Source organism: Podarcis liolepis, assembly GCF_965112155.1.
Source record: "Podarcis liolepis genome assembly, chromosome: 4".
In the NCBI taxonomy this organism is placed as follows: domain Eukaryota; kingdom Metazoa; phylum Chordata; class Lepidosauria; order Squamata; family Lacertidae; genus Podarcis; species Podarcis liolepis.
Window position 1 is genome coordinate 97,679,989 of NC_139558.1, and position 15,874 is coordinate 97,695,862.

Here is a 15,874-nt window from a genome sequence, read left to right on the forward strand (position 1 = left end):
CTGGCCGTTGGCAGTTAAGGCTTTGTGGGGCCCACCTTTTGGGCTTATACCCAAATTATACCATTCTGTTTTAGAATGGTAATGATTTAATTTTTTAAAAAAATGAATAATTGTATGTTCTATTGTTTTAACCTGCCTTTGGACCTTATGGTGAAGAGCAGGTACAATATAATTTTATTTTATTTTATTTTATTTTATTTTATTTTATTTTATTTTATTTTATTTTATTTTATTTTATTTTATTTTATTATTTTATTTATACCCCTCCCATCTGACTGGACCAGCCCTAGCCACTCTGGGTGGCTTCCAACATATATATAGAAACATTAAAAACTTCCCTAGACAGGCCTGCCTTCAGATGTCTTTTAAAGGTTGTACAGTGGTACCTCGGGTTAAGAACTTAATTCATTCTGGAGGTCCATTCTTAACCTGAAACTGTTCTTAACCTGAGGTACCACTTTAGCTAATGGGGCCTCCAGCTGCCACCACGCCGCTGCTGCGCGATTTCTGTTCTCATCCTGAAGCAAAGTTCTTAACCCGAGGTACTATTTCTGGGTTAGCGGAGTCTGTAACCTGAAGCGTCTGTAACCTGAGGTACCACTGTATAGTTATTGGCTCGGGGGTCGCATAACTCCATACCAGCCAACATTTCTCTGATGAAAATAGGGCCGTCCTAAGGAAAAGCAGGACATTCCGGGATCAAGTCAGAAACTGGGATGGCTTCTGTAAATCCAGGACTGTCCCTGGAGGGTCAGCATCAGGCTTAGAGCCAGGAAGCCACTCTGTCCCCTTCGCTAGAGACGTTTTGGGGCCTAAAAATCTTTGACCTGGCCAATGATGCTGCTTGAGTGTCCCTGGAAAGGCTGCACCACATGATAATCTCCAGTACAGTGGTGCCTCGCAAGACGAAAAGAATCCGTTCTGTGATTCTCTTCGTCTAGCGGTTTTTTCGACTTGCAAAGCAAGCCCATTGACGGATTAGCGGATTAGCGCTATTAGCGGCTTTTAGCGGCTTTTAGCGGCTTTTAGCGGCTTATCTGCTGATCGGATCAGCTGATAAGCGACTTAGCGGCTTAGAAAAAGGGGGGGGGGAGGAAAAAACCCCCAGCAGGAACTCGCAAGACATTGTCGTCTTGCGAAGCAAGCCCATAGGAGATTCGTTTTGTGAAGTACCTCCAAAACGGAAAACTCTTTCGTCTAGCAAGTTTTCCGTCTTGCGAGGCATTCATCTTGCGGGGCACCACTGTATGTAGTTCCGCGCTTATTTATGCAACCGGAGCCTCCAGTTTTCTAGAGTCAGGAAAATTCTCTCCAGAGGATTAGAGACTCAAAGAGCTGGAGAAGGTCTTGTACTATGTTACCTGGCTGTACCTTATTCCTGCTTCTGAGTGAATGTGTTCAGCCTGCCCAAGCTAATTACGTAAGCTGACAAACCCCGCAATATGCGCCTGGACTGGGAGTCTGTGGCAATCAGACTTATGCTTTTCTGACAGTATCCCTAACACTATTTGAAAGCCTCATCAACTCGGTATAAATCGGATTTGACACTTGTTTATATTATCAGGGGAAGGGCTGAAGAGTGGTAATAACTTTTTTTTTTTAGAAAGAGAAGAATAAAAAAAAAAAAACCAGCTCTGTTCAAGATCTCCGGCAGGGAGAAGTGTAGCTCAGGAAATTTCGCCTAATAGGAGGGTATAAGCAGTGCTGGATTTACATATAAGCTAAACAAGCTATAGCTTAGGGCCCCTAAAAAAATTAGAGGAAACACTGTTTATCTTCCCGCCAGAGCAGTACCTATTTATCTACTTGCACTTTGATGTGCTTTCGAACATGTAGCATTAAGGTAAAACGGGGAATATGCAGGAGAAATAATTTTGAGGAGATACGGAGGGTGTTTGCAGAATCTGTACTGTTAAAACGGAAAGGGGTCAAACCACTGCAAGAGGTGTTGAAATTTTGGGAGGCTGGATAGTTAGAGTGGAATGGTCTCGGTTGTGGGGTACACATTTTTATTCTTATTTATTTATGATATTTAAAAAAGGGGAAAAGAGCATTGGGCAAATGCCATGGCTTCTAGCTCAATAGCTATTCCCTGACTCCAAAGTCAGAGGCAGCAATGCCTAGAGTACCAGGAGCTCGGAGCCACAGGAGGAGAGGGGGGTCTTCTTCTGCCTGAGTCCTGCCTACTGGCCACCAATTGGGGCACCTGGTTGGGTGGTTGTGAGAACATGAAGCTGGACTAGATAGGCCATTGGCCTGATCCAGCAGGCTCTTCTTTTGTTCTTAAGCCTACAAACAGGACCTGATACAATAATTTTTATTGCCATTGTCTCATACAGAACAATGAAATTGAAAAAAATCTACATCAGACATTCAGAAACCAACAAGCCTGCTATCTCAGCTATCCCAACCTGGTTAGCCCCCTAAAAACTCTAATACCCCATTTTTAAATACAATATAATCCCATACAGACCCCTTAAAGGTAAAGGGACCCCTGACCATTAGGTCCAGTCACAGACAACTCTGGGGTTGCGGCACTCATCTCGCTTTAGTGGCCGAGGGAGCCGGCGTACAGCTTCCGGGTCATGTGGCCAGCATGATTAAGCCACTTCTGGCGAACCAGAGCAGCGCACGGAAATGCCATTTACCTTCCCACCGGAGCGGTACCTATTTATCTACTTGCATTTTGGCGTGCTTTTGAACTGCTAGGTGGGCAGGAGCTGGGACAGAGCAACGGGAGCTCACCCCATTGTGGGGATTCGAACCGCCGACCTTCTGATCGGCAAGCCCTAGGCTCTGTGGTTTAACCCACAGCACCACCCGCGTCCCTAGAGACTACCTTATACTGCATTTAAAACCAAAATCACATTTGGAAAGAAACTGCTTCTCAGGTGGCTAGTCCTAGTCTTTATAACCCTGTACCTTCTTCCAGAAGGCAGAAGCTGAAAGAGATCATTTCCGGGGTGCGCACTATCCTGCACTATCTCTGCAGCTTTCTTATGGCACCTGGAAGCATAGATTTGAGTGCAATGGGTTTCTCCCCACTTTCAATTCCCACCAACTGATGTTCAAAGGCATACACCTCAGACACTGGGAGGCAAGACACAGCCACTGAGACTGCTAGCCACAATGATGCACAAAACCAGGAATATAACAGTGGAGGGTTCCCTCATGTGTCAGCTCAACTTGAAAACAGAACCGGGTACTTCAGAGGCAGGAGAAGTTGAAAACAATATCCAGGCTGCAGTGCCAAGGCATAAGGCAGATCGGCCGTTTCTGTGTTGAGTCCCACCAAACGTCGTGTTGTGCTCTAAGAAACGCCAGCCAGAACGCTCGTAATTTTTCTGCCTCTCTCCCGATTCACCCACAGAGATGTTTCCAATTACGAAGCTTTAAAGCAAGAGGTTCAAACGTGAAAGACGATCAGAAACTATATTTATCCGTCACGGTCGGCTCTTTAGAGTGTGACTGGCTCTATGAGAAACAGCCCCGCCTAGGAGTTAACCGAATTCCTCTCTTTGATTCCACATTTTGAGATGTCTCTCTTCCCGTCGTCTCACAAATCCTCCCTTACTCTACCGGAATTCACCGTCCTATTAAAGTTTTAACACACAAAAGTTATAACCTAGTGCTCTTTAACGCATTTCGCTGATGAAAACAGTTGCCAGTTTATAAGCTCCTTTCACAGAATGCTTGAGAGTGTTAAATGCCACCATTTGTAATATGCTGTTCTGCACAAACGTTTTTTGTTTCTCCAGACCAGGACACGGCCTATCGTACATTTGTCCATGTGGCACACAAACACACAATTTAGGGAGGAATTCAACATAAAGCTAGAAAATTTCTGCCTACCTGATTGAATGATCTGCCCTTTCTTCCCCCCACCCACCCACTCACCTGAGCTGATTTTTTTGGGGTCAGAGAACAGCCAGAAACCCATACCTTCAAACATTTCTCCGATGAAAATAGGGATGTCCCATTCCATAATGATATTTTCCTGTTTATACGCCCCACACCTTACTGGGTTGCCCCAGCCACTCCCAACATATATAAAACAATAATAAAACATTAAAAGAAAACCTTCCCTATACAGGATTGCCTTCAGATTGTGGGAATGTTCAGGGATGCAGCAGAGGATATATTGATTATAGCCTTTTCAACTTGTGTTAACAAGTTCACATTTTAGCAGAGTAACATTCCCCTTTTTACTTTACAGAATAATTTTTATTAATTTTTAGTAAACATACATACATTCATATATTACATATATAAGTTACATATTTAAACTAGGCTCTGCCGAGCCTCGGACTTCCCTCCATTCCTTTGGTAAGTATCAAATAAATTCTAGAATCTCGTATTTTACATATCATATTTATCTACCATACGCTGAAAGAGGTATTCCAACCCTACCAGTGTCTTCAAAGATTTACAATTGTTTCTTATATACATCAAATATTTACTCCAATTTTCTTGAAACTTCTGTTTGTCCTGATCTATTAATTTTCCTGTTAGTCTAGCTAGAACATTCCCCCTTTTAAACTCACAGCGGATGCGTTTGCTCAGGCTCGCTAAAGCCTCTATAATAACTGTTCTGGTATTTCCCCCTTATTCCCTCATAAAAGATAAGACACCACACAGTCTTCTATAAAGGTATAAAAAGAGTTTACTCACTCACATTCTGTTCACAATCGGATCCCATAAGGCAGACTTAGCTTAGAAAAGTAACATACACTTTGAAACTATCTCATAAGAAGACAGTCCCTTTGTCCTCTCTTGCCAAGAGAGCATCTTTGGCTAAGCAGATGTTGCTTCTTTGATGCATGTAGTCAAAAGGGAGAGAGATGGCTGCCCTGCCCTGTGCTTTTGTCATTACCTGCACAGGTGAGGCCACGCCCACCTCTAGTCACATGCAGAGGAAGTCTGTCCCAGCCCAGAAGGAAACAGGAAGTTTACCTGCTGGCTCAAACATTCCTCCCTATGTGTAAACATGTTCACTCTAGGAATGTTGTACTTGACTGCTCTTGTGTTTCATATCCCACACAGGTGGCTCGGGGGTCGGTTAAGTCCACACCCTCCAGCATTTTTCCAATGAAAATAGGGGCATCTTAAGGAAAAGTGGGACATTAGGGGGATCAAATCATAAACCGGGATGGCTTCTCTAAATCAGGGACGCCCCTGGAAAGTAGGGACACTTGGAGGGTCTGGTTAAACACAGAAGGGGAGAGGGATCTTGGGTTCAATTTCTGCTTGTGGATTTCCTATTGGGGCATCTGGTTGGCCACTGTGAGAACAGGATTCTGGAGTAGATGGGCCATTGGCCTGATCCAGCAGGCTCCTCTTATGTTCTTACGCAAATTTTGGAAGGTGGAGAGGGCAGGTCCATAGCTATATGGAGGCTAGCCACACACACACCCTGGGGCAAGCCTCCAGAGGGGTGCCATTGAAGTTCCCAGTCTCTCTCTGTGTGTACGCAAATGTGCATTGGGGGTGTGTGCCAAACTGAGTCTTTGACCCAGGTGAAATAAAGTCTCGCCTCAGATGGGACACTGTTGACATCAACCCAGGTCTCTACAGATGCATGCGAGCCCACGAGTGCCCCATTGGTGACCTTGACCCACTTCCCAGCACTCACGCCCCAAATGTGGAACCTTCCCCCCCCCCGAGGTTTACTCCTCACCCCATACCAAAAGCTGATAAAAATGGAGAAGTTTTGCGTGTTTAGACATTTAAACCTCCTTCTTAAATAAATTCAGACAAGACTCAATTTTGGTTTTCGGCAGAATTTAGGCCACAACTTTATTGATTACAGCAAGTGACTGGTTGCATAGGCTCTGGTTCAACTAGCTCTCTGCCATGCAGGTAGCGCTGACCCAGGGCACCAGCATAGGTCAGCCAAGGGTGAACACCTGGATAAGCGGAAAGCCGGGAACAGGCTCACTCTGCCACCCAAATGTCCCCCTGGACTCCGGCACGGGCACAACCCCCTCACAGGGGTTGACCAAACCATTCTGTCTTTAATGGAATAGCCTTCACATAGGGATGGCGAGAGCGTTCTCCCATCCCTATCACCTGAACCAGAGCCTATCCGCAACCTTACAAGTTGTGATTATTTGCTACGCGGCAGGTGAAATGGCAACAGCCAATCAGCCAAGTGGGGGAAATTCCTGCTGTGCCCCTGTCCCGACAGACAACACACGACGGTGTAGCAAAGTCAAGTGCAAAGCCCTAAAAGTAGGGAGAGGTGGGCAGGTCAGTGGCGTAGCGTGGGGGTGCAGGAGGGGCGGCCGCACCGGGCGCAACATCGGGGGGGGCGCTCGCTCGCACTCGCAGCTCTCTGCCCCTACCTGGCTCACTCACTCTCTCTCACTGCAGTGCTGGCTGTGCGAATCCGATCCGAGCCGCTGGGTCGCCGCCCACTGTGGAGGGGGTGGGTGCCAGGCGTGCGGTGCGGAGAGAGAGCGAGGGACTATCTGGGGGAGGGACAGTGCAGCGGCTGCCCAGCGCAGCGCTGAGCGCGGGAGAGAACCACACCAGACCAGCCCCGGCAGCAGCAAGAAGAAGCTGGCAGCGACGGCAGGTTAGGGGTTAGGTGGCGCAAATTACTTGCCTTGCCCCGGGTGCTGACAACCCACGCTACGCCGCTGGGGCAGGTGTTCCGGATGCAAGCACTGAAAGAGGAAGCTCTGGGTCACATGCATGGGCATAAATAGGTCCCTCGAAACCATTTGGACTGCGTCCCATTGGCCTGATTGAACCCTGCATCAAGGGACCTACCAATCGGGTGTTGTGGCTATCCAAACGTACCCACCCACAACACAGGGTTAGGTTGCCAGGTATCACCGCAACACATGCCCTCCTTAAGGGAGGACCCGATTTGTCTAGCTTTCGAGGCAGCTTTCTGATAAACGTCTACCTGACTGAACCTAATTTTTAATCCGCTCCTCCTGTCATTTTATTTTATTGGCTTAAATAGTCACATTATCATGTTCTTATGCTGTAAACAGCTCTGTAAAATTAGTATTGAAAAACGGTATTAAAAACACTACTTCTTGTTGTTGTTATCCTGGCTCCCCTCCTGACAGGGACTCAAGGAGGCTTACAGATAAATTAGAAACAGCTCAACAGTTAAAACAGTTTAAAAACCAAAAAAAAGCACGAAAGGATAGGCCCAGGCTACATCCCGTCAGCAGCTTTGTGGGCATCAAAGTCCCCTTCCCATCCTTACATGCGCTTCCAGAACATTCTGAAGTGTTTCCTTTCCCCTTGCTTTTCAGTCAGATCTGGCAGTCTTGGCCGTCCCATTTGCCAAACCAAACTTTCAAAGTTCAGAGCCGGAGAAGGCTTTGAAGGGGTGGGTGGTGACTAATGGCTAAGCCCATTGCTGAGGTAAAAGCCTCACATGGCGCGGGTTCAAACTCCTCAGGGGCAGCTCCAAATAAGGGTTCCCCTCATCAAAGCGTCTGGTTCCAAGCCCGCCTCTAATCCAGGTCTTTAAGAGAGTCGGCGAAGTAGCCATTTGCCGGTGGCAGGGAATAAATCACACCCATAAAACGTGTCCATTAGCGACCAGAGGGTATTCACCTCAGGGTCTCAAGATGGCACACGGGAAACTGAGGCGAGGCGCAAGTGTCATTTTAGCGCAGCTACAGGTGGACCTTCCTTTCGAGCCGTGGCCGTCACTGAACTGCTGAGAGGGTCATTCTCCAGCTGTGAGCCGTAAAAGACTTTTTACGAGCAAAAGGAGTAGGGTTTACGGCCACGCCAGCTAGATGATAAAAGCTGCACAGGAAGTAGCTCTTTGTGTTTCAGCCTGACCTGGCTGGGTGGCTGGGATAGAATGCTTTCCAAAATGTCCGCTTCCCTTCCGTTTACCCCTCAGATTTCCAGCTGCAACATGGAGACAAAACACTGTCTTCTTGGCCGCAACATGGTCAACTGTGGGCCTTTTGTGCTCCACGAAGTGAGTCTTTACCTGTCTCTCTAGCAACCCTTCCCAATTTTTTATTATTGTCTAGGCATTCCGCCTCCACTTTCACTCAAAAGCAGTGCAGCTTTTAAGAGTAATGTATGAGTGAATGAGGGACGCGGGTGGCACTGTGGGTTAAACCACTGAGCCTAGGAGTTGCTGATCAGAAGGTCGGCAGTTTGAATCCCCACGACGGGGTGAGTAGATAAATAGGTACCGCTCTGGCGGGGAGGTAAACGGTGTTTCCGTGCATTGCTCTGGTTCGCCAGAAGCGGCTTAGTCATGCTGGCCACATGACCCGGAAGCTGTACGCCGGCTCCCTCGGCCAATAAAGCAACATGAGTGCCGCAACCCCAGATGCGGTCACAACCGGACCTAATGGTCAGGGGTCCCTTTGCCTTTTGAGTGAATGACTGAATCTCCAGACATCTGTGTGGGTTAGCAGTGAAAAGTCCGGTGCCAGGAAATCCAGGGTTCAAACAACAACAACAACAACAACAATTTATTACTTATACCCCGCCCATCTGGCTGGGTTTCCCCAGCCACTCTGGGTGGCTTCCAACAGGAGATTAAAAACACATTAAAGCATCAGACATTAAAAACTTCCCTAAACAGGGCTGCATTCAGATGTCTTCTAAAAGTCAGACAGTTGCTTATTTCCTTGACATCTGATGGGAGGGTGTTCCACAGGGCGGGTGCCACTACCGAGAAGGCCCTCTGCCTGGTTCCCTGTAACTTAGCTTCTCTCAGGGAGGGAACCGCCAGAAGGCCCTCAGCACTGGACCTCAGTGTCCAGGCAGAACAATGGGGGTGGAGATGCTCCTTCAGGTATATGGGGCTGAGGCTGTTTGGGGCTTGTTGTGGAATCTCACAACAACCATCAGTCCACCGAAAGGGGCTTTTTTTCTGGTGCAGGTGATGATTCCATGGCCCTGTTAATATATGCATTTCCTTATTAACTACATTTTTATCCCCCCTGTTTCTCCAAGGAGCTCATGGTTCTGCCCCACCTCAGCTAATCCCCACAACAACCTTGTGAGGTTGTTAGGCTGAGAGGTGATGACTGGCCCTACGTCACCCAGAGAACCTCATGGCCAAGTGGGGATTTGAACCCTGATCTCCGAAGGCCACTACATATAATCACTATACCTTGCCTCAGGCAGCAAAATTTCTTGGGCTGACACCGGTTGTTACCTATAACCTATAATCATCTGTAAGACCATCCCATATCATCGGGCATAGTGTCACAATGTGGGGATGTTGGTAGCGCTGTGGTCTAAACCACTGAGCCTCTTTGTCTGTGGACAAACAACAACAACAACAACAACAACAAAATTTTATACCCCGCCCTTCCCAGTTCAGAAACTGGGCTCAGGGCGGCTAACAACAAATTTAAAACACTTAATTATAATGGCAGCATAAAATACAGTATAAAAACATGAATAACAATAAAATTCAAAAATAAAAAATCAATTAGATAATCCCCAGGGCTAGCTGGCTGAATTGGTCCTACTTGGGCCAGCAAGGAGGCCAGGGGAGAATTAGCTGTGGGGTCTCAGAGCGGGTGATCTTCATAAAAGGGAAGGGAAGAGAAGGGAAATAAAAGATCAGGCTGAATTAAAATTAAAGGTCAGGCGGAATAGCTCTGTCTTACAGGCCTGATGGAAGGGAGTTAAATCCTGAAGGACCCTAGTCTCATGGGACAGAGCATTCCACCAGGTCGGAGCCATCACTGAGAAGGCCCTGGCCCTGTGGAGGATAGTCTGACTTCCTTATGGCCTGGGACCTCTAAACTATGGTTATTCATAGACCTTAAAGTCCTCTGCGGGGCAGACCAGGAGAGGCGGTCCCGTAGATATGAGGGCAAGCTCCCTTGGCCTGAAAAGCGAGATGAGAGCTCACCCTATAGTCAAATTGGACTTAACTGTCCAGGGGTGCTTCCCCTTTACCTTAGTGTCACAACATCGCTGGGAAAGTCATGGGGGTCACCTCTGTTGATAGGATTAAATAGCGGGAACGAGACTCAAGGACGTTGACGGCAAATCAATCAAAGATCTGTGCCCAGTGGGGACGTGAAATCTGTGGCAACGGGGAGCTGCTTGCAGACACAGAATGAGACGGTTCACTTCAGTCCAGCCTGACGGCTGCACAAAATACTTAGGATGTTTTCAGATAGGGATTAGGGGAACGGGGAAGAGTGCTGCAAGCTGGGAACTGGTTTCCGTCAACCGCAAGATGCTGTGCGCTTGGTTATGAAATTCATTAAAGGCGGATCGAATGGGGACATCTGTCAGGGTTCTGGGAGCGCCAAGTCTCCTTCTCTGGGACCTTTGAGGATTGCCAAAATTGCTAATGGTGACGGCCGGGTGTGTTTCTTTCTTCGCCTTCCCAGAGCCTTGTTCAAGACTCCCTCGGTTCTAGCCCTGAACCAGACGCAGCACTGCAAGCAGCTGGAAGGGCTGGTGGTTTCGCAAGTCCAGCTGTGTCGGAGCAACCTGGAACTGATGCAAACCATCATCCAGGCCGCGCGGGAGGTGATCAAGACGTGCCGCAAGACGTTCTCCGACATGCGGTGGAATTGCTCCTCCATTGAGCTGGCGCCCAACTACCTCCTGGATTTGGAGAGAGGTAAGGTGGTGCTGTGAGAGCCTAGGACTTGCCGATCAGAAGGTTGGAGGTTCAAATCCCTGCGACGGGGTGAGCTCCCATTGCTCGGTCCCTGCTCCTGCCAACCTAGCAGTTCGAAAGCACGTCAAGGTGCAAGTAGATAAATAGGTACCACTCCGGTGGGAAGGTAAACAGTGTTTCCGTGCGCTGCTCTGGTTCACCAGAAGCGGCTTAGTCATGCTGGCCACATGACCTGGAAGCTGTACACCAGCTCCCTCGGCCAATAAAGTGAGATGAGCGCCGCAACCCCAGAGTCGGTCACGACTGGACCTAATAGTCAGGGGTCCCTTTACCTTTACCTTTAAAAGGGTGCTATTTGCATAACACACATTTAGTGCCTCAGTTCTGCAGACTGGCTGTAGCTCAGTGGCAGAGAACCTGGTTTGCATGCAAAACCACCCTTCTTCAGTCCCTGGAGCTTACAGGTGGGGCTGGGAATGATCAGTGCAGGCAGCACTGAGTCAGTGGACCGGCTCATTATAAGGCAGCACCCTATGTTCTGAGAGTCGTACCCCTCTCTCCCTGACCTAGCCATTGTGGTCCACATGATGGTTACCTCCAGACTTGATTATTGTAACTCGCTCTACCTGGGGCTGCCCTTGAGGCTGACCCAGAAACTCCAGCGGGTGCAGAATGCCGTGGCGAGACTCCTTACGGGGTCCTCGCCACGGGATCACATTCACCCTGTCCTATACCAGCTGCACTGGCTCCCAGTGGAGTACAGGATCAGGTTTAAGGTGCTGGTTTTAACCCTATACGGCCTAGGACCCTCGTAGCTATGGGACCGCCTCTCCTGGTATGTCCCACGGAGGACCTTACGGTCTGCAAATAGCAACACCCTGGAGATCCCGGGCCACAGGCAGGTTAAGCTGGCCTCAACTAGAGCCAGGGCCTTTTCGGCCGTGGCCCCAATCTGGTGGAACGCTCTGTCACAAGAGACTAGGGCCCTGAGGGACTTGACATCTTTCCACAGGGCCTGTAAGACAGAGCTGTTCTACCAGGCCTTTGGCCAAGGCATAGTCTGACCCCCTCCTTTGGTAATCCTCATAGAGCTCTAGCCCATTGGTTGCCATTAATTTGATTCTGAATTGATTTTAGAATGAATTGATTTTAGAAGGTATTTCAATGAATTGATTGTGATTTTATGTAAACTGTGTTACTTTTACTGTTGTTAGCCGCTCTGAGCCTGGTTTCGGCTGGGGAGGGCGGGATGTAAAAAAATTATTATTATTATTATTATTATTATTATTATTATTATTATTATTATTATTCATATATCTGATATGTAGGGCCATCCCAAGGCATTTTGTTGAACACAGACTGGATGTATCTCTATGGTTACTCCATCTGCTTTGTATGCAGAAGGTGTCTGATTTAATCCTCGGCATCTACAGGTAGGGTTTGGCATGTCCCCTGCCTCAAACTTTGGAGAGCAATGGCCTAACTCATTATAAAGCAGTTCTCTGTGTTCTTAAATGGCAAGTTGATGCCTTCCCCCCCATGTATGGGAACGGACTGGACTGACAGTTGAATCTTACTTCCACACTGGCAACAGAATACAGTCCCCAAGGGCACCTGAGGACAGCTGGCTGGTTTAGTGGGTACGTAACAGGCCAACGGCAAGGGACGCGGGTGGCGCTGTGGGTTAAACCACAGAGCCTAGGACTTGCCAATCATAAGGTCTGTGGTTCGAATCCCTGCAACGGGGAGAGCTCCCGTTGCTCGGTCCCTGCTCCTGCCAACCTAGCAGTTCGAAAGCACGTCAAAGTGCAAGTAGATAAATAGGTACCGCTCCAGCGGGAAGGTAAACGGCGTTTCCGTGCACTGCTCTGGTTCGCCAGAAGCGGCTTAGTCATGCTGGCCACATGACCCGGAAGCTGTACGCCGGCTCCCTCGGCCAATAAAGCGAGATGAGCGCCGCAACCCCAGAGTCGGCCACAACTGGACCTAATGGTCAGGGGTCCCTTTACCCTTTAGTACTTGCTAGATGAGAAGCGATGACCTTTAGAGGTTGACAGCCCGATTATCACAAGAGCTTCCGAGATTTCCTATTCATTGAGCCATGTTTCCCTCTCCTGTTTGTTTTCTACCCGATTGAAAATCCAGAGGAAATGTATTCCTATAAACCTTTCTGTCTCCGCAGGCACGAGGGAGTCGGCCTTTGTGTACGCCCTCTCCGCCGCAGCCATCAGCCACACCATCGCCAGAGCCTGCACCACCGGGGACCTCCCTGGCTGCTCCTGTGGTCCCATCCCAGGTGAGACACCTGGTCCTGGGTATCGCTGGGGAGGATGTGCTGACAACCTCAACTATGGTCTTGTCATGGGGTCCAAATTTTCAGATGCTCCCATGAAGATGAAAAAATCAGGATCACAAGCCAATAAGCTGATGCATCTGCACAACAGTGAAGTAGGGAGACAGGTAACCAATTCCGAAAAGAGATGTTCTCATTATGCAATCGCCGTCCGGGGTTGACAAAAGGGTTGGAAGCCGGTACCGATTCAACCAGCAGTTGGGCTGAACCTGTGTACAAAGGGAGAGCTTTTGGCTGGGCCATCACCCTGCCGAGAAGCGGATGGAGGTGGACTCCTCAGCTGGCAGACTGTGGGCACCATTGAGGGAAAATGGGCAGGAAAGCTACTGCACCAGTATGTTTTCTCCTGCGGTCACTCGTGGCATAGTTCCAGGAGGGAGATATTGGCCTGTTCTCTGGCTTCCACCAAGAAGGCCCTCTCCCCAAATCCTTACCCTGCACACCTGTGGTTGAGCACAGGCACCAGGTTCAATCCTTGCCATCTTCAGGGTCCCTGTTTGAGACCCTGGAGAGCCAGTGCTAGTCAGTTTGATGGTCTCATTGAGTCCCAAACCTTTGGCGTTTTTGGGAGAGTCCATCCATTCTCTGCTCTGTGCCCATTAATGTTTCAGTTAAAGGTAAAGGTAAAGGGACCCCTGACCATTAGGTCCAGTCGTGACCGACTCTGGGGTTGCAGCGCTCATCTTGCTTTATTGGCCGAGGGAGCCGGCATACAGCTTCCGGGTCATGGCCAGCATGACTTAAGCTGGTTCTAGTGAACCAGAGCAGCACACGGAAATGCCATTTACCTTCCCACCAGAGCGGTACCTATTTATCTACTTGCACTTTGATGTGCTTTCGAAGTGCTAGGTTGGCAGGAGCAGGGACCGAGCAACGGGAGCTCACCCCGTCACGGGGATTCGAACCGCCAACCTTCTGATTGGCAAGTCCTAGGCTCTGTGGTTTAACCCACAGTGCCACCCGCGTCCCTTTTAATGTTTCAGTTATTCCCTTGCATATCCATGTTATGGCTTGCCATTCATTCTTTTTTTCCAGTTTCCACTAAGCGTTCTCTTTTGGTCTGGCTCCCACTGCGCTTGCTCAGCAAGCAAAAATGCCTGGCTGAGTTTGCCTACCCTAACCCAAATCAATAGGTCTTTTACTCCTGAATGGATATGTTTAGGCTTGCAGCTTACAAACAGAGGCTGCGTAGCGCTTGCTTGCTAAGCTAACTATCCTTCTGCAACCAGCTGGTGTGGTTGGCTGCTCACTTTCAGAGGCGGCTGCATGGACAAAAACAGGTGGAGAAGTGAATCTAAAAGTAGAAGATTTCTGCAAATGAATTCTAAAAGTGCAGAAGCCCATTCAAAACTGCAACCAAACTTTCCAGGGATTTTGCCCATTGGTTGAGTGGGACGTGGTCTAAACCACGGAGCCTCTTGGGCTTGCCAATCAGAAGGTTGGCGGTTCGAATCTCGGTGGTGCTCTGTCCCAGCTCCTGCGAACCCAGCAGTTTGAAAGCACACCAGTACAAGTAGATAAATAAGTACCGCTGCGGTGGGAAGGAAAATGGCATTTCCGTGCGCTCTGGTTTCCATCACGATGTTCCGTTGCACTAGAAGAAGTTTAGTCATGCTGGCCACATGACCCGGAAAGCTGTCTGCGGACAAACAGAGATGAGCGCCGCAACCCCATAGTTGCCTTTGACTGGATTTAACCATCCAGGGTTTACCTTTACATTTTACCTGAGTGGGCATGTCAACTCCTTACTGAGGCTATCCTCACTGTGGCACTGTGGCATGAAGCAACCTCTTTGGCTGGTAGATTCCAGATGGAGTGACTTTTCATGCCTCTGAATTCCATTTCTGTATATTATTATTATTATTATTATTATTATTATTATTATTATTAAAGAAATAGCTCCAGCTGTAAATGGGTTTGTTTGAGCCACATCCTCCACCACGACTCAGAGATGTGTTTCTGTGTATGCCTTCTCACGAGGAGCAAAAGCAGGGTGAATTGTTTCATGGTGTAACACAGTAGCATAAGCAAAAATGGTGGGTCCTTACCCCTGTGAGCTTACAATCTAAATTGCGGCAGTGGGGCAAGATGGCAGAGGGCGTAGCGGGGCAGGGAGGTCGAGTCAAGAGGCAAAGAGAGAGAAACAGGGGCGGAATTGAAATGCTTCCCCAGACCTATGCAAATCACCGCATTTTTCGCTCTATAAGACGCACCAGACCATAAGGCGCACCTAGTTTTTGGAGGAGGAAAACAAGAAAAAAAATATTCTGAATCCCAGAAGTCAGAACAGCAAGAGGGATCGCTGCGCAGCTAAAGCAGCGATCCCTCTTGCTGTTCTGGCTTCTGGGATAGCTGCACAGCGTGCATCCGCTCTATAAGACGCACACACATTTCCCCTTACTTTTTAGGAGGGGAAAAGTGAGTCTTATAGAGCAAAAAATACAAATGAGTTTCATTCACGTGCCCAAGACACACAGCCTTGATTGTAACACAGTGAGGACACTTACTCCTTTCAGCCTTTCCCTGGGAGGGGCGGCAACAGTTGGGGGAGGATGGTGGGCATTTGAGCAAAAGGGAAAAGTCACTTCAAAATCCCTGTGCTGCTCTTTCTACAGGCCCTGAAAGCTTCTCTGGAGATGAAATGCAAATGCCACGGAGTATCTGGGTCCTGTTCGATCAAGACCTGCTGGAGGGGGCTTCAGGAACTGAGAGACATTGCCCTGGATTTAAAAAACAAATACCTTTCAGCTACAAAGGTGGTGCATCGGCCTATGGGCACCCGCAAACATCTAGTCCCCAAGGATCTTGACATCCGCCCGGTAAAGGAGACGGAGCTGGTTTATTTGCAAAGCTCGCCTGATTTCTGCATGAAGAACGAGAAAGTGGGATCGCACGGGACTCAGGACAGGTAAATGCTCTCTAGGTAG

The 15,874-nt window shown here is 48.5% G+C and overlaps 1 protein-coding gene across 1 annotated transcript in view; it reads left to right on the forward strand.

Moving 5' to 3' along the window:
• WNT11 (Wnt family member 11) overlaps positions 1 to 15,874 on the forward strand; it is a 61,221-nt gene that overhangs the window by 29,328 nt on the left and 16,019 nt on the right. Inside the window, exons 4-6 of the mRNA XM_083499877.1 lie at positions 10,359 to 10,594; positions 12,777 to 13,054; positions 15,563 to 15,855. Coding sequence (XP_083356003.1) covers positions 10,359 to 10,594; positions 12,777 to 13,054; positions 15,563 to 15,855 — 807 coding nt within the window. The remainder of the gene's footprint in view (positions 1 to 10,358; positions 10,595 to 12,776; positions 13,055 to 15,562; positions 15,856 to 15,874) is intronic.